This window comes from Myotis yumanensis, unplaced genomic scaffold, assembly GCF_028538775.1.
Source record: "Myotis yumanensis isolate MYYU_CA2020_CCGP unplaced genomic scaffold, mMyoYum1.0.hap1 SCAF_7, whole genome shotgun sequence".
Lineage (NCBI taxonomy): Eukaryota > Metazoa > Chordata > Mammalia > Chiroptera > Vespertilionidae > Myotis > Myotis yumanensis.
This window is the reverse complement of record NW_027223758.1, coordinates 56094402-56118843: the sequence shown is the minus strand read 5'-3', so window position 1 is coordinate 56118843 and position 24442 is coordinate 56094402. Positions and strand designations below refer to the sequence as shown.

Sequence of the window (24442 nt, the reverse complement as noted above, 5' to 3'; positions counted from 1 at the left end):
GGATTCTGAAACTGAAAAGTTTGAGAACCACTGTTATAAAATTTATATTAAACAAACTATTAAAATAGTATGTAACAACTGAAAAAAAAATAGAATCTTTACCTTCTTTTCTTTTCACCCATGATACATAATGACCTGAAGAGCTAGACCTTCCCTGATGTGTTAACACTGCTTGTAAATCATAGTATCCACAATTATTGGAGCCAATGTCTAAAGGAAGATATAAATTCAATAATATTAGACAAATAAACAGACATGTGCTTTCTAAAACCAAATAACAAGCAAGAACTATGTTTTGAAGTTTAGCCTAGAGAAGCACTATTCTACTATTAGAATCCAGTAAGATACTATCCAAAATTAAGGCTTCATGAAAGATGTTTTAAGAAGTATCATTCATAGAAGTTTATGCTAAAAAGAGTGATTTTTACTGTATGTCATATTGAGATAAATTAGATTTCAAGAACCCTGACTTTTTTTAAAGCATGATAACTAAAAAAAAAAGTTATGTGACTAGACGATAATCTTACCTTAACACACACACACACACACACACACCACAATTGAAATAAAGATTCACTTACCATCAGCAAAAGAAAAGGGTTCATACTTAACGTCTTTCTGGGGACTACTCTTTTTGTCACTCTGAAGGGAAAAAAATGTTTAATTTTAGACCATGATATCAGAAATAAAATTTGCATTCTCAATGAGAGTACGTTTCCCCAGTATCTGAAAGTAGCGTGCCTATGAAATCTTTCAAAAGCCAAACTGGCATATATAAAGTGAAGAGTATCCCCTGCTTTCAGAAAGTTCACATTATTCCACTTTACTTTTACAAAAAGCAAAAGACCTACGTAAGTATGGTAATGGCTTTTTTCATAAAAGCAAAATTCCTCTTCAGATTTCTTTCAGTTTGCTAAAACGGGTAGGTCTTTCATAAAAGTGAAGTTGTGTAACGAGAACTTGTGGAAAGTGGTGAATACCTATATTCATTTCCACGAATATTTACTGTCCACTTATATGCGGTTTGTAACACAGTTCAAACCAGCACTGTTCAGTGTCAACTGGTGGCTGGGAATGTCTATGCAGAGGACCAACTTAAGTTACACATGAGGCAAAACAAAGACAAAATCTAGTCTGCCTTACAAATTACTAAAATGATATAACTACAGTTAACATAAAATTGGAAACCCAAAGGTCCTACATTTTAATAATATAAAATCTTGTATGTATTAATAATATAAAATCTTGTATGTATTAATAACCCTCTGACTATAGGATCAATGTTAAACCACTAAAGCTAGAGAGTGTACCAATGAATATAGTAATACAGATGAACAGTGCTCTAGGGTAGTAAAGGAAAACCCAATTTTATAATTTTATTTTACCAAAATACTATCAAACCATGTAAGTGGGAAAAAAAGAAAAGAAAAAGCTGCCTCAAAATAACAGAAATTAAATTACTGCAATTAATATTCAATCTATTGAGCCAAGGTCACCTGCCACTTTGGCCCAAATAAACAAATATTTAATTCAGCAAATATTTACCTATATTAAAAGAAGCATGGTTTACTACTTTAGACAAGGATCTTTAAAGTGGGAACTTCCCGCATCAACCCATTTCCATGTGCAATACAAAAAAATTAAACAACCTATATAGGCATAGGAGCACAAAATTCTTGAAAACTCTAATAGAAATGAAGACAATGCAAGCAGTTTAAATATAGCTAGAGTAACAAGAAATCAAAGGACACTACAACAAAAAAGTACAATTAGGCCAACCATTCCTTTTCATATACAGCTGACCCTTGAATAACATAGGTTTGAATTGTGCAGGTCCACTTATATGCAGTTTGTTTTCAATTGGCCCACACAGTTCAAACGAGCACTGTTCAGTGTCAACTGGTGGTTGGGAATGTGTATGCAGAGGACCAACTTAAGTTACACATGCATTTTTTACTATACTCCTAACCTCCAAACTGGTTCAAGAGTCAACTGTATATAATGTAATACCTACAGCAACCCAAAAAAAGCTATGCAAAGAAATACATTTTAAATATATCAGACATAAATCAATCTAGAATTCTAAAAAAATGTTCAGTCCCTGGCCAGTGTTGCTCAGTTGGTTGGGAGTTATCCATGCACCAATAGTTGCTGGTTCGATTCCCAGTCAGGGCACATCCCGGGTTGCAGGCTCGATAACCTGTAGGGGGTATGCAGGAGGCAGCTGATCCATGCTTCTCTCTCTCTCTCTCTCCCCTCCCCTTCCTCTCTAAAGATCAATTAAAAATCTTAAAAAGAAAATGTGCATGTAATCTATAAGACAAGACAAAAATGAGAATACTGAAGAAAATATAAAATAGATTTAAACACTAACATATCAATAATAACATAAATGTAAATTATTGTACATAAAAGGGGTTAACAAAGTAGATTAAAAACATGATCCAACTATACACGATCAATAAGATCTATAGGAAACTCTTCAAATATAACAGTATGGGAAACTTTAAAGTAAAAGAATAAAAAAAAGATCATGCAAACAGTAACAAAAAGAAAGCATCAGTGGCAATATTAATCAGATAAAGTAGAGTTCAGAGCAAAAAAAAAAACTACGAGGGACAGAGAGGAATATTGCATAATGAAAGGTTCACTCCACCATGACAAAAAAAAAATCCTAAATGTATATGCACCAATTAACAGCACTATAAAGCATGCAAAGCAAAAGCTGATAGAACTGCTGAAACCGGTTTGGCTCAGTGGATAGAGCGTCGGACTGCGGACTGAAAGGTTCCAGGTTCGATTCCGGTCAAGGGCATGTACCTGGGTTGCGGGCACATCCCCAGTAGGAGATGTGCAGGAGGCGGCTGATCGATGTTTCTCTCTCATCGATGTTCTAACTCTCTATCTCTCTCTCTCTCCCTTCCTCTCTGTAAAAAAAAAAATCAATAAAATATATTTTTTAAAAAAAAGCTGACAGAACTGAATAGGGAAACACACAATTGCACAATTTTAGTTGAGGACTTCACTGCTCCACAGTCAACAACTGATAGAACTAGACAGAAAAACAGCCAGGTTACAAAAAACCGCAACACCATTAACCAACTGGATCTAACCAGTATCTATAGAACGCTCCACTCAACAACAGAATGCACATTCTTTTCAAGTGTCCAAGCTGGATCACATCCTAAAGCATCTAATGCAAGCCTCAACATATTTTTAAAAATGTAAATATCACAAGTATGTTCTTCACTACAATGGAATCAAACTAGAATCTATAATAGATAGCAGAAAATTTTTCTAACATCTAGAAAGTCAACAAGATAGTTCTAAATAATTCAAGATCAAAGAGAAGTCTGAAGGGCAATACATGAAAAAAAATACAAGGAACAGAATGAAAATGAAAGTACAATATAATGAACTTTGAAGGACATATTGAAAGCACTGCTGAGAGAGAAATTTATAGCCCTAAATGCTTATGTTAGAAAATAGAGAAAAGTTTGAAATAAAAACTAAGCTCCCCTACCTTAAGAATAAGAGCAAAATAAACACAAAGCAAGCAGAAAAAAGGAGTGTAAGAGTAGAAATTCATTAAATTAGGCCAAGAAAGATCTTTCAGAGAAGAAGGGAGAGAGAGATAAAAACATCAATGATGAGAGAGAACCACTAATTAGCTGCCTCCTGTATGCCCCATACTAGGGATTGAGCACGCAACCCGGGCTTGTGCTCTGACTAGGAATTGAACTGTGACTTCCTTCACAGTGTGGCTGGGTGATTGAGGTTGACACTCAACCACCAAGTCACAGCGGCTGGGTGAATTTAAAATCTGACATATTATAATATCACACTGAAAATCTTTATTAACAGGAAATATCTTTTTCATTTTGAAAAAAAAATCAAATATATAGTAACTCAGGTATACTTTATATAAACCCAAAATAACAATCTGTTAAATACAAAGTTGATATGGTTATAATTTTAGCAGTAACAAGCATATCAGCAGCAGTTAGTTTTCTCAGTGGGCATGAATGAGTCAATCAACATTTTATACCACCACTTCCACACACAAAAATGGAGATAATTCCATGCCTTGCAAGGAAAATAATAAAATACTCTGAAAATCTAGGTTTTCTATATATGCTGTGAGGAGATATATAGAAAAGAAATATAAGCTGCAGTTTATAGGAGAAAAGAAATTAAGCTTATCTATACATATAAAACCCTAATATGCAAATAGACTGAATGGCAGAACAACCGAACAACCAGTCTCTATGACGTGCACTGGCCACAAGGGGGGTGCGTGTGAAACATGGCAGGCGTCAGCAGCAGGTGGCAGAGCACGGAACATGGTGGGCGTCGGCCACAGCGGGATGGTGGAGCAGGTGAGCGGGGCGCCAGACCAAGGTGGGGCACCAGTCACTGTCATCGGGGCAAACCTCTGGTGGTTACTGAAAATTCTTTGCACCTCCCACCCAGCACTCACACCCACTGCTGGCGCTGGTCCCACTCGCACCCACAGTTGATGCTGGAGCTGCTGCTCGTACCCACTGCCAGCGCGCAGCACCGGTCCCGATCCCTTGGTGCCGTCAGCGGGTGGGAGAGGCGACTGCTGGCTCCAATCCCCCTTGAGGGCTTCTCCGCCTCCCCCTTCTCCTGAGGGGCAATCGGGGCAGCAGCCGCCACTCGAACCTGCTGATGGTGCTGGCCCCGCTTGCACCCATTGCTGGCGCAGGTCCCAATCGCTCCACGCCGCCAGCAGGTGCGAGCGGGGCTGGCAGTGGCAGAAGCAGGGCCACCGGCAGACAGGGGACCGGGGGCCACTGCAGGAGGAGTCGAGCAGGGGCAGGAAGGATGGGCCGAGACCTGCCCCTGTGCCCACTGCAGCCTTGTGGTCAACAATTCCTTTCAGGGTGCATGAATTCGTGCACTGGGCCCGTAGTTCTACTATAAAGAACACTTTACCATAACTAAAGTTCTTTTTCATATGCTAAAATACACCTAAGACTTTAAAGGCTTACACCAATATATGTGGGATTTGTATATGAGCTAAATAAAATACAGGCTCATCCATTTCTACAATAACAATACAAAGTAATTGTTGAAGATTAAAATATTAAGATTAAAAAATCAGCGATAAGAACCTACTGTCTTTGTCTGCTGATTCACTTTTTTATCTTCTAGATCCTTGAATTTTGATCGAAAAGAGATCATTTTCTCTTGAAGTTCTGGTGTACATAGTTCATACACATCCAACATGAGAGGAAATTTAACATCCTATATACAAATCAAAAAGAAAAAAAAAATGTGTAGACAGACTTACCAAGGTAGTTATTTAAAATATCTATCACACTTTTAAAGTAGTGCTTTCATAATTTAAATAAAGTTGAAAATAAAATCTGTAAAAACTACTTGGAAATCTTTGCAGTTAGAAACATCATAGTGCTTATTTTCAATCTGGTAGTAACTTCAAGGTAAGATAAATTTTACACTTTTTTTCCATTAAACATTTTAACCCATGAAACTGACCACAGAGGAGTTACCAAATTTCATATAACAAAGAAGCATTTTAGAAATATTAAACCAGTTGTTGTGAAAATAACGGAGATCATCAGAGGAGTCAATTTACAAATGGGGTCACTTCTGGCTATAATTTGAAATACAATTTCACATAGAAACAATAGTGATATAGTTCAGTAACTAATATTAACATATGAAGTGAACACTAGTAGATACTGCAACTATAGTCAACCTTCTAACATAACACTAAGTATATGTGAAAATGTATTATGACTTTCAGCTCAACAGGCTAGATCAGGAACTCTGGATATATAGCAGAGCTACAGTTCAGTGAAACAGCTACATCATATGGCTGGCTCCTACATCAACCGATTTCAATGTAAGTACTCTTTGGGCACCAATAATTTAACATTCTCTTCACCTGAATGAAAGAAACTGTCCAGAACAGAGTGCAGTGTGTTATACTGCACCGGAGCCCACCCCCAGCCCTAAACCTACAAGGATAAGGATCTCTGATCTAGTGCAGTGTTTCTGGGAAATGGAGGGCATCCATCAGAATTCTCTAGGAATCTTTTTTAAAATGTACTACCTTAGGCCCCACTTAATCAGAATCTGGGGGGTGGGAAAAAGCCAGACATGTATATGATTTAAAATAAAGAAAACAATAGGTAATTCCAATGCATATCTTGGTTAAAAACCACTTGGCTATTGTTAATAACTTCCCTATTTGTAATATTTTAAAGAAAATTTATCCCTAAAGTACTAAGGAAACCTACTGTAAGTTATGAATTGTCTTGTAAGTTAGGAATTGCCTTCAAAGAATAACTTTTTGTTACACTGAAAATTTTGTTACACTAACCTTAAGAACTTTAGCATTCACAGATTCCTTCTCTTTATAAAAAAATCGAACCATCTGAATAGTCAAGTAAGCAGGTAGCCGGCTGATCTTGGACTGAGAAGAAAAAATAGAAAGAAATCATATTACATGAATATGCCACACAAGTTTTTAGTTTGTTGGTCTGGTAAAAACAAAGACTGGGCAACAGTAATAAAGTGGAAAACTCTTAACAAAACGGAATTCTATTTCAAAAGGAACGAACAACTTACAGATTTGATGTACAAAGCATTTCTTTGCAATGTTGGAGACTGTTTAGTGATTTCTTCCTGAAGTCGCTGAAAAAAAAAACATAATAGAAGACCAAACATTAGTTTTAAAAAATTATTTTTTCCACAATATAGAATCACACCTTTAATTCTTTAATAGACAATGGGTTTATACCACTGAGAAATAATCTGAATGAAGACAATGTGGGAAGATGTTTATTTTTAGATATGGTTCAGTTTTTAAAAAGCATCAGAAAGCATAAAAAAATTTATACTTGTGTGAACTCATTGGAATGTAAAAATGTATACTGGTGTGAACTCGTTGAAATATAAAACATAATGTTTAAAGTTTTAAAACTATAACCCAAATGTTATTCAGATTCTGAGAGTCTATACTGCATTTTACATAGTCTTTTTTTTAATTAAATCTTTATTGTTCAGATCATTACAGTTGTTCCTCTTTTTTATCCCGCATAGCTCCCCTCCACCGGGTTCCCAACCCCCCTCTGCATTAGCACCCCGCCCGCCCCCCCCCCCCCGTCCTCATCCATAGGTGTATGATTTATTTCTAGTCTCTTCCCACACCCCCCACACCTCGTCCCCCCTGAGAATTGTCAGTCCACTCCCTTTCTATGCCCCTGATTCTATTATATTCACCAGTTTATTCTGTTCATCAGATTATTTATTCACTTGACTTTTAGATTCACTTGTTGATAGGTATGTATTTGTTGTTCATAATTTTCATCTTTACCTTTTTCTTCTTCCTCTTCTTAAAGAATACCTTTCAGCATTTCATATAATACTGGTGTGGTGGTGATGAACTCCTTTAACTTTTTCTTATCTGTGAAGCTCTTTATCTGATCTTCAATTCTGAATGATAGCTTTGCTGGGTAAAGTAATCTTGGTTGTAGGGTCTTGCTATTATTCATCACTTTGAATATTTCTTGCCACTCCCTTCAGGCCTGTGTAGTTTCTATTGAGAAATCAGCTGACAACCTTATGGGTACTCCCTTGTAGGTAACTGTTTTTCTCTCGCTGCTTTTAAGATTCTCTTTGTTTTTTGCTCTTGGCATTTTAATGATGATGTGTTTTGGTGTGGTCCTCTTTGGATTCCTTTTGTTTGGGATTCTCTGCACTTCCTGGACTTGTAAGTCTATTTCTTTCACCAGGTAGGGGAAGTTTTCTGTCATTATTTCTTGAAATAGGTTTTCAATATCTTGCTCTCTCTCTTCTTCTGGCACCTCCATAATTCAGATGTTGGTACGCTTGAAGTTGTCCCAGAGGCTCCTTACACTATCTTCATATTGTTGGATTCTTTTTTCTTTTTGTTTTTCCAGTTGGCTGTTTTTTGCTTCTTCGTATTTCAAATCTTTGACTTGATTCTTGGGATCCTCTAGTCTGCTGTTGGATCTCTGTATAATATTCTTTATTTCAGTCAGTGTATGCTTAATTTCTAGTTGGTCCTTTTTCATATCCTCGAGGGTCTCACTAAATTTATTGGCCGTTTCTATAAAATTCTTGAAAAACCTTATAACCGTGGTTTTGAACTCTATATCCAGTAGTTTGCTTTCTCTGTTTCTGTCACTTGTGACCTGTTTCTTTGTCTCCGCATTTTTTATGCTTCCGTGTTGATAGTGGCTTTGTTTGCTAGGTGTCCTATAGGGCCCAGAGCTCAGCCTCCCCAATTACCTGAGGTGGACACTCTTGGTGCACCCCTTTGTGGGCTCTGTGCACAGTCTTGTTGTAGTTAAGCCTTGATTGTTTTTGGTATCACTGGGAGGAATTGACCTCCAGGCCAATTGTCTGTATCAGCTGTGTCTACAGTGGGAGAACTTCTGTGCTGGAGACACCCTTATGGGGCAAGACTTGCTTCAGTGGGGCTTTGGTGCTCACTGAGTCTGCCCCCTGAGTGTGTCCCTTATGGATCTGAGGAGTTGTAATCTGGATGGTCCCACTCTGACCACTGGGTACACAGGCACTTGGATCTCTGAGGAGGTGCTAATTTAGCCTCTGCCTTAGGATACCCAGCAGGAGCTATGGAGAGATCTGCAGATTCCTCTTCTTTGTTTGGGGTTTGGAGGTGCCCAGATGAGGCCCAGCTGTGAAGCAATGCAAGGTGCTGTGGGGCCTTGGGCCTTCTTTTGGATGTTCTGGGTCTCTCTGACCCAGCTGCAGTTTATTAGGTAATTTTATATTGCAAACACCAGGCCATTCATATGCAAAAGCCTCTGTGCACAGCTTGGGTGGGGCGGGGTCTCAGGGAATCAACAGGGCGGAGCAAACAGCTATGGCTGATCCTCAGTCCTACCCTAAGAGGCCCCAGGTCTCAGTGTCCCATGGTAATCGCTGCAAGCACCTCTTAGAGAAAGCCGCCCTTGAGTTCCGCCCGATGCCAGACAGTCCAGTTTCTCCCCATATGAGTCTGGGTCCCCAGAGATGCGCCAGGAAGTGGAATTCAGAGCAGTCTGCAGCTTGTGATTCCCTCCTAACTGAAAAAACTGCGTCCTCAGTTGCCAGCCCTTTCCGCGTGCGCCTCCGTACCCCTGTACTTTACTTCCGAGCCTCCTCTGAGGCTCAGTGTGCTTTTCTCTTTCCTCCTAGTTGTAGAATTTCCACTCAGCCAGCCTTCCTGTGGTTCTGGATGATGTCCGTTTTGTCTTTTAGTTGTATTTTTGAAGTGGTTGTGCGAGGCAGCAATTTCAGGTGTTTACCTATGCCGCCATCTTGGTTTCTCCATAAATTCTTTTAGGGCATTCCTCTACTTATGATTTCAAAGAAACCCTATTAATCTAGCCAATGTGGGAAAGCCTTTGTCCATTAAGCATATCTTAATGATCATATCTACTTTTTAGAGCCTGTGTGACACTGGAAAAGGTAGTTATCCCCTCTGGGCATTACTTGTAAATGGTGATAATAGTACCTATGTGATTGTCTCATCATTGATATTTCTATCTCTCCCTCTCCCTTCCTCTCTTAAGTCAATAAAAAAAATACTAAAAAAAGTTAGCACTAAAAGGGGGAATAAATGGTGATGGAAGAAGACCTGACTTGTGGTGGCAAACACACAATACAATACACAGATGATATATTAAAGAAATGTATGTATAAAACCTATATAATTTCATTAATCAACTAGTGGCCCAGTGCACAAATTCATGCACATTGAGAGGAAATTAATTAGAAGAAATATTTTAATGTCACTATTCATCCTTTTTCTATAGAAGTGTCAACCAAATTCACAATCAACAATGACAGATCGCAACACACACGTACTACTGGCACCAACGAGAGCTTTATATGTATCGCACATGCGCAAGTCAACTTAGCCTTTTGTATATATAGAATAAACATGTTTAATTAGACCTGCTTTCTGATGTAGCTAAACTTTTTCCAGCCCAGTGAAGCACTCCAACTTCTTTCACATAATTGTCGGCAACACAGCAGTAAATATCAACACGAAGCAGATTATTACAGATCACGCAGGGAGAACAAAGGGTAAAATATTTAACTGCAGCAGTGTTTGACTTTATTCTGAGCAGTGAGAAAACCTGAAGTCATTTTCAAGGTCCAACATTTTTTACTTCTTTTCAGTTGGGTCAAGTTTCTAAGCTTTCTAAATCTCCGTTTACGGTTAATGAATGTTTGCACCTGGCTCTAAAGCAAGTTGTGTTCCTGGACTGAAGAAACTGCAAGGAAGCTAGTTGCTAGGGAGAGGAAGCCGGACAATGCCGTGTGACATCATCACCCAGTGCCCACGGCCATCATTTCCAGGCTGGACTGGGCTGTGGGCTGCATTTTGCGCCATGGGGTCTCAGCAGAGTTGGCTGCGATTTGGTGGGTTTCACTCCAGGGTGGTGGCAGGGCCTGTGTCCCATTTGGGGGAAACCAAGTATTGCTTTGTGGGCGCCAGGTCCACAGTGCCATTTCTCTGTAAATGACCAGTGTGCATCAACGGCAGCTCCTGCATTGAGCGTCTGCCCTCTGGGGGTCAGTGCACGTCTTTGCAACCGGTCGTATGGTTGGACACCTAGCCTATTAGCCTTTTATATATATAGAAGATGTCACCCCAATAAGTTCATTTTAAAAAGTAAAATGAGTCCTAGCCAGTGGATAGAGCATTGGCCTGTGAACTGAAGGGTCCCGGGTTTGATTCTGGTCGAGGGCACATGCCCAGGTTGCAGGCTCCAACCCCACTGGGGGTGTGCAGGGGGCAGCAGATCAATGATTCTCTCTCCTAATTGATGTTTCTGTCTCTTTCTCCCTCTCCCTTCCTCTCTGAAATCAATAAAAATATATTTTTTTAAAAAGTAAAATGAAATTGGGAAAAAAAATAACACTACTAATGTGCTCTACTTTCAAGAATATAAATATATAAGAAATCACAGAGTTAAAACAATTTACTGTTAATGTTTAGTTTAAGCATGTTATACTTGTTTAAAAAAATTTTTTTTAAGTTTGGTTTTTAAAAGTTACAGCTGGTGTGGCTTGCTGATTGAATGCTGACCTATGAACCAGAAGGTCATGGTTTGATTCCTAGTCAGGGCACATGCCTGGGTTTTGGACTCAATCCCCAATAGGGGGCGTGCAGAAGGTAGCCAATCAATGATTCTCTCATCATTGATGTTTTATCACTCTCTCCCTCTCCATTCCTCTCTCTAAAATCAATTAAAAAAACATGTGAATCACATTACAAAAGTTATCACTGCAGAGTAGCTTCTGAACATTTAATCAAGTTTATTCAGCAACAAAAAGGTAATAAAATGTGAGGCCAAATTACTTAAATGATTAAAATCATCTATAATCTAACACATTAAAATGATCCAATAATCAGAATGATCTAAAAATTATAATATAAATTTAAAATCTCATGTATACCTGTTTTTCAAGAAAGCATATCTATTGCCATGTTATTCATCAGATAATAAGCTATACCCATTATCACCAATACAAAGTTCCAAGTATATTTCGTTTTTACAGAATTTCATAAAATTTTAAAGAAAAGATCATCCTGGAGAATCCCTGACATACATTCTATTCCACACTCTCCAATTAATACTTATACTTCATGTTTTGAAGCCCTGAAACTTGCACATTGTAAGTGGTTATAGGACTCTTGGTGGTTAGCTAGTATTTGTAATGCTTTTAAAACTAACTTTTCTCAAAAGACATTATGCCTCACAACTCTCCTCCCAATACCAGAGGGCAAAGAATATCACTATTTATCTATCTACTTATGTTTAAATTTACTAACCCTCCCCTAACCCATTTTACCCCAAACTATAAATGGGAGCTCCCTGACAACAAATTATCTTATCAAGATACCTACCCCAATTCACTACCTATCCTACAAAAAGATGTGCATATTCCCCAAATCACATCAAATTAACAAATTGGCAAGCAAACCATTATATTTTATCAATCTGCTCACTATAGTGCATTCCTTAGTATGGCACTAGGCAAAGAATACTAAGTTCTTGTTCTGGATCTGTCACAAACCAAACTAAGTCACCTAAATTCTAGGACCTCAACTGCAATACTAGTGCAATGGCAGAATGACTCTATGTCCTGATCTGCACAGTACAATCCCAGTTTATACCTCATAATTATTAAAATACCCTCATTATTACACCCTCAGAGCCTTCCTGCAAGCCTCTGGCTCCATTTTTGCCAACCAATCAATACATAACCTTGTTTTATGTGTTTCTGTATAATGATCCCGTACTTAATATACACTGTTAATCATTAACATGGAATTCAGTCACAACTACACTAAAACTCATCCCTGAATGAAATTTATCTAAGAAACTTAATTTTCTCAAGGTATGTCACAGCCCTCTGCCCTCTTGCACTTAAAACATGAGACAGCACTTCAGCACTATGTCTGAAGGCCATTTTAAATAGCAAAATCAATAAGGACAAAAATGCAAAACATGTGGCACTAAAAAAGGATTGCAAAGACACTTGTTTATAGTATGAGAGCTGAAATGAGAAGTCAAGAGCATCACCTTTCTGGACCTCAGGTAGTAGTACAGTGTGTTTTTCAGGCAACTCAAAATTTTTGCCACACTAAGCATGTCTTCAAATGACTGTGAAAACACCACAAGTATTGATGCTGGGTCACAAATAAATTTTAGCAAGTAGGTGCATTTGCAAATGCAGAATCCATAAATAATGATGATCAACTCCAATTGTTCTTACCAATTTAAGTCCTGTAAAAAGATACTTGACTTCTTGATTGATAAAACAGCTAAGCTGAAGCTGATTTTCTTTTCCTTTAGTGACTTCTTCTTCTTCAGATTCTGTGCATCTCATGCTTTCCAAAGTAAGATAAGGAAAATGGCTAATGCTATTAAAATTAATAGTATCATTCATTAGCATTTAAAACATTTTGGTCTTCCAATAGAGATTTCAACATATTTTAAAATGCTAATTCACTTACCAACAATATTCAGTAATGAATGTAAGAAAAGGATAAATATTAAACAAACATAAGTTGCTATTTACACGGTCTTAAAATGGTCTTAATAACCAAAAGATACATAAAGAGAAATATTTTCTAATTTTCTACTCATCAGCTAGAAAATAATAATTCCCTAAATTCATGTTTTATGAATTGGTTCAATCTCATGTATATAACTGATGCACTCTATTGCATACAATTAAAAATTCCCTTTGAGGCAAATTAATGAAGTTGACTATGTTAAAGATGCTCATAAGAAAAAAATAATGAATATCCTTAAAGTATATACACTTATCTAACCTTTAAGATCACTCCAATGGGTATACTTCTCCAAATTTCCTATTTCCATGACATGTTTTAGACATAAAAACCTCTAAAGAATTTTCCTTCCATCCCACCCTCCACTCCAATCAGCCAAGGTATTTATAGCAATTCACTTCATACACTTCTAGTAAGTTCTGAGTAGTTTATACATATCTTGGCTCATAAGGATACGTAGTTTCAAATTCAACTCCAAAGTATTGGTCAATTAAACTTTTCTTTTTAGAAGGTGTCACTGCTGATGCAGATGAAGAATCTGTCTGCAAAAATTAAAATCATGTATTTATTAATATATATTACCTTCCACACAATCCAGTTTAGTAATATATATGTTAAGTTTTTTAAAATGTAATCCCTTTCTACACAATCCTTCTACTGCTCAAAAAATATTGCCAAAATCTTGATGCACGATATCAATTGTTTAATACAATACATTGAATTCAAGTGTCAAATGCAAGCTTCCAAATTCCAACTATAGATTGACCATCTAAAATATTTAAGTACATGTCTATCTATTAAGATGAATTTATTTCAAGCCTTTAGAGTGGGGATGAATCAAAGTACAATGAAAATCTGTAATCACAAATATATTTCAACTAGAAGCCCAGCGCGCAGCCCTGCCTATCGCCACTTGTAGCTCGTGCCCCGCCCTCTGCTGCTCGTAGCTCTCCACAGCGAGTAGCTCGAGTAGCTCGAGTAGCTCATACACCGCCCGCCGCGAGAGCCACTGCTCGTTTGGTCATGACTCTGTTATGGCATCACAACCACAGGCCTTTTATGATATAGATTACCTCTTTTACAGAATCATCCTCTATGGCTTCCAATTTCTGTTGCAATACTCGCATCATTTGTATCCAACATTCATTAGCATCCTGTAATTTTTAGAATGACATAGTAAGTAATCCTGGCTGTGACAGTGCTTGGTCTATAGAATCCTCCCAAAATAATTCGTATTCTTAGGGAAGAAGAAAGTTACTTTTTTCTTTAAAAATGTTAAGCCAAAGTCATTATTTTATGATCTTCAAAACAACAAAAATTCCAAGGTATTTTTTTTCAGTCATTCAAGACATGTTTACTGAATTCCTAATTATGCTAAACATTGTTCTAGACACTAGGAATACATAGCAGTAAATAAAATAAAGTTCAAATGGGAAACACAGATAAAAAATATATAACATACATTTAAGTTCAGAGAAGAGTTATAGGGGGGGAGGGGGCGGAGTAATACAGGAGCAAAAAATGATTGATGCAAGGAAAGCGTGCTATTTCACTACGACAGTCAAAGAAAGTCTCTCTGATGCCCTGACATTGGAGTCATGAGACCTGAAGGTAAGGAGGAAAGTCATGCACTGAGAGCCAAAGGGAACAAGAGCTAAGGCCCTGCAGAACAAGGGTACATGGAGGATTTAAAAAGTAGCAAGGAAGCCCTGTTGGTGTGGTCAGTGGTTGAGCGTCGAACCATGAACCAGGAAGTCGTGCAGTTGGATTCCTGGTCAGAGCATGTCTGGGTTGTGGCCTCAATCGATCCTCAGTAGGGGGCGTGCAGGAGGCAGCCAATCAATGATTCTCTCTCATCATTGATATTTCTATCTCTCTCTGTAATCAATAAAAACATACTTTTTAAAAAAATAGCAAGGAAGCCAGTACCTGGAGAGAAGCAAGGAAGACAGTGGCATCTGATGAGTTCAGAAAGGTAGCCAGAGGCTAGATTATTTAGGATTTAGATTTTTTTTTTTTTAATATTTTATTGATTTTTTACAGAGAGGGAGAGAGGTAGAGAGTCAGAAACATCGATGAGAGAGAAACATCGATCAGCTGCCTCCTGCACATCCCCCACTGGAGATGTGCCCGCAACCCAGGTACATGCCCTTGACCGGATTCGAACCTGGGACCTTTCAGTCCGCAGGCCGACGCTCTATCCACTGAGCCAAACCGGTTTCGGCAGGATTTAGATTATTTAGGGATAGAAAATCACTAGGAAGCACTGAACGCGAGACCAACATAATCTTATTTACATTTTAAAAGGCCTCTGGGGACTATATGGAGAAATATTGCAAAGAAACAAAAAAAGAGCAAGAGGATCAGTTAACAGAATATTGCATCACACCAGGCAAGACATAATAGAAATAGATGATTTATATTTGTATTTCCAAATATATTTCAATAAGTGTAAGTGTAGGAAACCTAAGATTTACATTTATAAAATGAAAACCAAGAACCTTGACCTGATTACCTGTTGAAGATACTGTCCTTGTTCGCCCTTCTCTGCAAACTGTGGAAAAGCCATGTGCAAAAACTGCAGTAGAATAATAGGTGGAATACTAGAAGAAGTTTTATCCATGGAATCAAACAAATCTCTAAGAGCTTAAAAACAAAGCAACAGTACCTTAGTAAGAGTGGCATATTTAACACATGCTACTGTAAATTAATTTTCAATTGCTATAAACAAAAAACTGCTTAATAACAATAACTTTTATGTACATCTATTCCGTTTGCAATTGTTAGATTCCTAATAAGAAAAAGATTGGTTTTCAAATCTTAATGAACTCACCAGAATTTACACTGCAGTCACTAGCTATAAACAACTTCTGAGCCCTGCCCCTCTTTCCTTGCCAGCTGCTGTTTTCCCAAACAAAGCAGGGTATATATTAATTCGATACAAATACATATAACTTCTGTCTAGAGATCAAAAAGGTATAATGTTACTGTTCTGCCACTATGCCGTTATCAAGCCATCAGGCCTTCACTCCTGACTCACTTCCCTTTACTTGGTTCCCATCTACTGAAATCCTGAATATTGAAATCAGGCTCTTTAAACAACATTACTTCCTGACTGTACTGAACAACTTAAAAAAACAAACTAATTTTCCTTCTTCAAAATCTTTCCTGTTTATCCCCTCTCAACATCATGAATCCCATAGTCATGGACTCAGCCCTGGCTTCTGGAGGTCAGAATACTTTTCCTTTGTTGATTTCTTATCTATCACTTTGTCCTTACTTCATGTACAGCAAAACCCTAATCTAGCTTATCTTGACTTGTTAATTAAAATGTGAATGTTATCTATTATTGTTATAGAAACTGAAACCCAGTAAATACTACATTTCAGCACATAGCAAGCACTCAATAAAATATTCCTGAATAAATCAATTAAACATAATGCTTAAAAAGTATTTTTGGTTCCAGCCATTGTGGCTGTGTTTGAGCATTGACCTATGAACCAAGAGGTCACAGTTTCATTCTTAGTCCCGGCACATGCCCTGGTTGCAGGCTCAATCTCTGATAAGGGGCATGCAGGAGGCAGCCGATCGATGATTCTCTCTAATCATTGATGTTTCTCTCTCTCTCTTCCTCTCCATTCCTCTCTAAAATCAATAAATATATTTTTTTGGAGGGAGGGCTGAAATTTAAGCATCACTACTAAGCTATTTTTAAAATAAAAAATTCTAAACTGTAATAACACTTTAAAGCACACACTGCTAAAAAAAGATGGTTTAAGATTTAATATGTACTATGAAGAAATTATTTAATATATATCATCTCAAAATATTTCCTTTGTTTGAAAAAGGTCAAAGATCATAATGAGATACTACTTCACACACCTAGTACACTATACATTAAAGCGACTAATGAGCCCTCATCGCTTTGCTCAGTGGTTAGAGCACTGGCCCGCAGACTGAAGGGTCTCGGGTTCGATTCTGGTGAAGGGCACATAACTCAGTTGCAGGCTCGATCCCTGGCACCCACCATGGCGCATGCAGGAGGCAACCAATCAATGTGTCTCTCACATTTATGTTTCTTTCTCTCTGTCTCTCCCCCTCCCTTCCTCTCTCTCTAAAAATCAATGAAAAAAATATCCTCAGGAGGTTTAACCAAAAAAATAAATAAGAGAGACTAATGAGATATAACAACTAAATGTAATGTATACTCTAAACTGGCTCCTGAAGCAAAAAAGAAAAACAACTTTAGAATGGGCAATACTGGGTCAATTGGCAAAAGTTAAATAAAGTCTGTATTTTAGAATATTATATCAGTGCTAAACTCCCAGATTTTAAAAACCATCCTGTAGTTATGAATGTCTTTATTTTTTGGAAATACATACTGAAACATATATATTTCAGTTATATATATATATATATGCCTAAGCGACAGTTATGACCAGATGACCCGATGACCAGAAAACTGGCTGGTAGCTATGACACGCACTGACCACCAGGGGGCAGCTCCTGCATTAAGTGTCTGCCCCCTGGTGGTCAGTGCACTCTCACAGCCAACCTCCCGTGGACGGCCAACCTCCCACAGCCCCTCCCCACCAGCTGGCCAGCCCCAATCAGTACTGGGTGAGACAGCCCCGATGGGCCCTCATCACTGGCCAGGCCGAGGGACCCCACCAATGCACGAATTCGTGCCCCGGGCCTCTAGTTCAGGAATAAAAGACATGATGTGTGCAATAATGTGTGCAACTTACTCTCAGAAAAAAAAGAATACGCATTATAGACAATAATAAACCAGACGTGACAAAAAATTAGTAATTGGTGAATTCTTGCAACTTTTCTGTAAATTTAAATTTAGTTCAAAATAAAAAAGTTTAAAAAGTCAAGAAGCGCCGAAACCGGTTTGGCTCAGTGGATAGAGCGTCGGCCTGCGGACTGAGGGGTCCCAGGTTTGATTCCGGTCAAGGGCATGTACCTGGGTTGCGGGCACATCCCTAGTAGGAGATGTGCAGGAGGCAGCTGATTGATGTTTCTCTCTCATCGATGTTTCTAACTCTCTATCTCTCTCCCTTCCGCTCTGTAAAAAATCAATTAAAAAAATCAATTAAAAAAAAAAGTCAAGAAGCAAAAAGTAAAGAACAGTATTTTTCATCTCATCAATACTATAAGCCTCCTATCTATATATATAAAAAGAGGTAATATGCAAATTAGGCCGGGACGCTATAATGGGCCACGACGGGACATGAGGAGTTGCATGCGCAGGTGAGGCCCAGAGTGGAGAGGAAACAGAGACGGGGGCCTGCGTGGCGGCTCCGGTGGCCCGGAGCGGACACAGGTGGGGGGGGGGGGGTGGCCTGGAGCGGAAGTAAGGTGCTGGTCCCAGCTGCCCGTGGCGCCCATCCGGCCTGACTCCCCTGGTGGCCCACAGGGTGCCTCCTCGCATGATTTCAATCGTGCACTGGGCCTCTAGTATATGATAATGGACAAGTTGCTGAAATTCTGAGTTACTCTCAGATATCAAGTACATAAGCCATCAAATGAACTAGATAAAAGTGATCATATTTTCTCATTACAAACTTCATTTCAAAAAACAAATCTACTTTTAGGAAAGAGGTTAGAGGAAATCTCTCTAACTCCAAATGACCCAAAAGAACTTACTGTTAATAGTATTAAAAATTAAGGGTTGATCATAATGAGATACTACTTCACACACCTAGAATGGCTATAATCAAGACAAAAAAATATCAAGCATTATGAAGAATGATGATAGCAAGCAATATCAAGAATGCAGAGAAACTGGAACCCTCATACATGCTGAAAGGAATGTAAAATGATGCTGTTGCTTTGGAAAAGTCTGGCAGTTCCTCAAAAGGTTAAGTATAGTTACCATATAACCCAGTAATTACACTCCTAGAGATTTACCCAAAATGACAACATATGTCCACACAAAAACTTATACACAGAATGTTCCACAATTTTTGTAAAAGTCAAAAAGTAGAAACCATCCAAATGTCATTCAATGATGAAAGGATAAATAAAATATGGTATATCCAATCAATGGAACCTTATTCAGCAATAAAAAGGAATGAAGTACTGATACATGCTATAATGTGGATGAACCTTGAAATCATTCTAAGTGAAAGTAGTCAAAAAAGAGCATATATTGTGTAATTCCATTTATATCAAAAGTCCAGAATAAATCTACAGAGACTGTAGCTAATTAGTGGCTGCATAGGGCTGGGAGTGGTGAACGGAAAACAGGGTGACTACTAAAAGCTAGAGTTTCTTTTGGAGTGATGAAAATGTTCTAAAATTGATTTTGGTGTCGGTTGCACAACTCTGTAAATATACTAAAAAGCAATGAATTGTACACTTTAAATGGGTGAATTGTATAGTACATGAATATCTCAATAAAGTGGTTACAAAAAAAAAGTATGCCTATAAAACCCCTATTAACCTAGCCCAGTGATGGCGAACCTATGACACCCGTGTCAGAGATGACACGTGAACTTATTTTTTTGGTTGATTTTTCTTTGTTAAATGGCATTTAAATATATAAAATAAATATCAAAAATATGTCTTTGTTTTACTATGGTTGCAAATATCAAAAAATTTCTCTATGTGACACGGCACCAGAGTTAAGTTAGGGTTTTTCAAAATGCTGACACACCGAGCTCAAAAGGTTTGCCATCACTGACCTAGCCCAATGATTTAAGAGGGTATCCATTTTGCCTTGCTCGATGTGACTCTGTTGGATGAGTATTGTCCCATGCACCAAAAGGCCAACGTCACCCACTAAATTCCTGGTCAGGGCACACTTCTGAGTTGTGGGTTGGTTCCCCAGTTAGGGGGCGGGGCGTGTAGGAGGCTGCCTATTGATGTTTCTCTAACACATTGATATTTCTCTCTCTCGCTCTCCCTCTCTCTAAAATCAATTAAAAAAACAAAAAAAACAAAAAAAACAAGAGGGCACTCATTTTGTCAAGTTGTCCCAAAATGAGACGGGGATACATGGCCTCATGTAAGGAAGAAATAAGTTATTTCTATCATTTAAGAATTTCCATGTCTCCTCATTCCTCATACACCACTTCCTTACACTAATACCCACCAGGATTCTCTTTTATAATGATCACATCAACCATAATAAAACCTATCCCTGGATATCCCTAAAGCTATATTATACTAATAAACCTAAAGCCAAAATTATAATTTAATCCAAAGATTGGTTTCCAAAAAATTCTCATATCACTGGTTTATAATTTGGATGATAAAATAAATCCCCAGATGTTTACAGTAAGTAGACCAATTTTAATGAGGTAATGCTTTAGAAAACACATTTTGTAAATTGAAAGGCACTAAACAAACTGTGAATAAAAATAACATTTACTGAATATTATATTCTCTCTTAAAAAATATATATTTTTAAGATACTGACCTGCAGTAATGTATTGTGCTGAAGCCATTTCCCCTGAAGCTCTCAAGGCACCAGCATACCTAGGGACATTAAGGCAGAATTAAATAATTAGGATTCAATTCATTCTCAAACTCAAATGGGAAGAAACCAGTTAAAAGGACTTATATGACACACTCAACTGCAAGATTCTCAGAGTTGCTTCCACCTTTCTATTTTCATCTCTCTGGTCTTGTTCCTTTAAGCCTTATATGAGCAAAAACGGAGTACCAAAAAAAAAGGGAATTTAAATGAATAAAGTCACTTTAAATTCTTTCCCCTTGTCCAGCTCATCTATACCAAACATTTTCTGAAAACAGTGTAAAGCGAAAAGTATAAATTAACTATGACGAAGAAAATAAAACTTCAAAATAATGAAGAAAAAAGACATTAAATAAAAATCATTAAATAAAAATCAATTTACTTATATTCAAAACTAAGTCACTTAAATTTCAAGTCAGTTTGCTCACCTATAAAATGAGGGGTTTCTATTAAATGATTTCTAAATGCACTTTTAGCTCTAAATTGTTACCTTATAGTAGTACAAAAAACTGGCTTTCCAAAGGAAATATTCAAACCACAGTATTTACTAACACATTATCTTTTATGACAAAAGATCAGAAATTATCATTCAGATAATATTCAAACATTAGGGTTAGGAAAGAGATTGCATATTCACTATGATCAAAACTATGCTTACTAGCCGAAACCGGTTTGGCTCAGTGGATAGAGCGTCGGCCTGCGGACTGAAAGGTTCCAGGTTCGATTCCGGTCAAGGGCATGTACCTGGGTTGCGGGCACATCCCCAGTGGGAGATGTGCAGGAGGCAGCTGGTCGATGTTTCTCTCTCATCGATGTTTCTAACTCTCTATCTCTCTCCCTTCCTCTCTGTAGAAAATCAATAAAATATATTTAAAAAAAAAAAAAAAAACTATGCTTACTTAATATATATATATCTACTAAAATGAAAAAGAGTGATATCACCCAAGACTGGCAAGAATGTGGAGCAACCAGAACTACTGACACAATCAATAATATGGATGACTCTCAGAAACTATGCTCGAGTAAACTAAGTCAAAACAAAACAAAAGCAAAAAAAAAAAAAGTACATTCTGTGCATTTAAGGTTCAGAATGCACGACGGTGGAAGGGGATGAGGACACAATGGAAAAGGCATAAGAAAACTTTATAGGATGGTGAAAATGGTCTATAATTTCATTGTAAAATAGGTTATAGAGAATTTGCATTTATCAAAACTGATCACACTGAACATTTAAAATGCATGCCTTTCACTAGATTTTTTTAAATTGAAATATAATCTACAACAAAAATTCTATGCTTATGTAAATAGAAAGGTCACAGAAAATATCGTTAAATTAAATTCAACTGAATAGTTTAGTTTTTTTCTTTTTTTCATTTATTTAGATCTGTTGGAAACAGAGAATAGAAATATCACACGTTAATTTAATACTATCCCCTAAAAACTCTCACTATTACAGGAAAACATAGTTCCTACTTTAGATAAAACTATCTAATAAGCCAAATAACATTAATAATGAACTTTACAAAGAAAAACTGTTAGAAAATAGAGAGGAGCCGAAACCGGTTTGGCTCAGTGGATAGAGCATCGGCCTTCGGACTGAAAGGTCTCAGGTTCGATTCCGGCTAAGGGCATGTACCTGGGTTGCGGGCACATCCCCAGTGGGAGATGTGCAGGAGGCAGCTGATCGATGTTTCTCTCTCATCGATGTTTCTAACTCTCTATCTCTCTCCCTTCCTCTCTGTAAAAAATCAATAAAATATATTTAAAAAAAAAAAGAAGAAAGAAAATAGAGAGGAACTGACAGAAATACTAAAGGGTTTAAAAGATAGGAATACTGAGTTTTACAGACAAAAGAACCAAGAGTCTTTGTCAAGTCAATAAATAAGTATTTAATTATGATATAAAAAATTTAAATTTAATTAAGTTAGCTTAATGTCTATTATACTTTATCACCTACAAAAAGAGGTTGTCTTAACTTTTCTATCTGTGAAATATTCAGAACAAGCAATCATACCTCAGATCAACCTAAACATTCATGAAAAGAAGAAGACTGAATAACTATTTGGTAACATATACATAAATGGTATATTATATAGCACGAACATGAATGAACTACAACTGTAAATACACACCATGGATAAACCAAACATAATGAGCTAGACTCAAATAAACACAATATACCAGTATGTATTTTTGTTCATAAACAGTTCAAAATAGTCAAGTAAGTCAGGTTAGTATTAACTTTAGAAAGAAGGTTGGAGTAGTGATTAGGAAGGGATAGATCAGGGGGTTTAGGGAGTACTAACAGGGATCTGTTTATCTGTATTGGTTACATGGATGTGTTCATTCTGGGATAATTCATGTGTATACTTTTCTGGATATTATAATTCAATAATTAAAAATAAACTTTGGGCCAGAAATAAGAGATTGTATAGTAAGTATTATTTTTAAAAAATATCTAAACAGCATTTTCTAATTATTTATATGTACAACTAGAGGCCGGGTGCACAAAAATTTGTGCACTGGGGGGGGGGGGGGGGGGGAGGGGGTCCCTCAGCCCGGCCTGTGCCCTCTCACAGTCTGGGACCCCTCGGGAGATAACGACCTGCTGGCTTAGGCCTGCTCCTGGGTGGCAGAGGGCAGGCCCAATCCCTAGGTGCAGCCCCTGGTCGGGCTCAGAGCAGGGCCGATTGGGGAGTTGGGGCGCCGCCCCGTCATGCACAGAGCAGGGCGGATCAGGAGGTTGCGATGCCACCCTCAGTCACACTCAGGGTAGGGCCGATTGGGGGGTTGGGGCACCACCCGTCACACTCAAGGCAGGGTCAATGGGGAGGTTGCGGCGCTACCCCGTCACGCACAGAGCAGGGCCGATCAGGGGGTTGGGGCGCTGCCCGCTGTCACTCACAGAGCAGGGCCGATCAGGGGGGTTGGGGCTCCGTACCCTGTAACACACAGAGCAGGGCCGATCAGGGGGTTGAGGAGCTCCCTCCTGTCACGCACAGAGCAGGGCCCATCAGGGGGTTGGGGAGCTCCCCCCTGTCACTCACAGAGTAGGGCCGATAGGGGAGTTGGGGCACCGCCCCATCACACACAGAGCAGGGCGGAGAGGGAGGTTGTGGCCCCGCCCCCTGTCACACACAGAGCCGCAGGGCGATCAGGGGGTTTGGGCGCTGCCCCCTGTCACGCTGATCCCGGTGCCGGGAGGCCTCGCGGCTCTGCTGATCCCAGAGCTGGGAGGCATATTACCCTTTCACTATATAGGATAGAGGCATGGTGCATGGGTAAGGGCTGGCTGGTTTGCCCTGAAGGGGGTCCTGGATCAGGGTGGGGGTCCCCACTGGGGTTCCTGGCCAGCCTGGGTGAGGGGCTGATGGATGTTTGCAGCTGGTCACACCCCCTTCAGGGTGGGGGTCCCTACTGGGGTGCCTGGCCAGCCTGGGTGAGGGGCTGAGGCCCGTTTTCAGGCTGGCGGGTCACTGAAGCTCCCAACCGCTCTTTTTCTTTTTTTTTTTTATTCTGGGCCAGCTTTAGCTCTGAGGCTCGGCTCCAGCTATGAGACCTCCGCTGCTGAAAGCAGGGATCTGGCCTTTGTTTACCTTCTGTATTTGAAACAATGTTGCGGTCCTGCTGGCTGAAGCCTGGCTGACTAAAGCAGGTTTCTGGGGTTTGGTTTAGCTTCTATATCTGTTACAATGTTGCTTACAGAGCAGCTGAGAGGCCGGCAAGGCAGGCGGGGAAGCTTGGCTTCCTCCATCACTGAAGCAAGCAAGCCTCCCTGTTCGGTTCAAGCTGCCTGGCTGCCGGCCGCCATCTTGGCTGGCAGTTAATTTGCATATCGC

General features: G+C 38.7%; 1 protein-coding gene across 2 annotated transcripts in view; it reads right to left on the bottom strand.

Annotated features, from left to right (window-relative positions):
* USP14 (ubiquitin specific peptidase 14) overlaps positions 1–24442 on the bottom strand; it is a 48417-nt gene that overhangs the window by 3881 nt on the left and 20094 nt on the right. For both annotated transcript variants that reach the window (XM_070420539.1, XM_070420540.1), the window contains exons 6-15: positions 20547–20605; positions 15633–15763; positions 14191–14271; positions 13574–13659; positions 12817–12931; positions 6622–6687; positions 6374–6466; positions 5143–5271; positions 582–642; positions 103–210 (exon numbers count right to left, since the gene is read on the bottom strand). In XM_070420539.1, coding sequence (XP_070276640.1) covers positions 103–210; positions 582–642; positions 5143–5271; positions 6374–6466; positions 6622–6687; positions 12817–12931; positions 13574–13659; positions 14191–14271; positions 15633–15763; positions 20547–20605 — 929 coding nt within the window. The remainder of the gene's footprint in view (positions 1–102; positions 211–581; positions 643–5142; positions 5272–6373; positions 6467–6621; positions 6688–12816; positions 12932–13573; positions 13660–14190; positions 14272–15632; positions 15764–20546; positions 20606–24442) is intronic.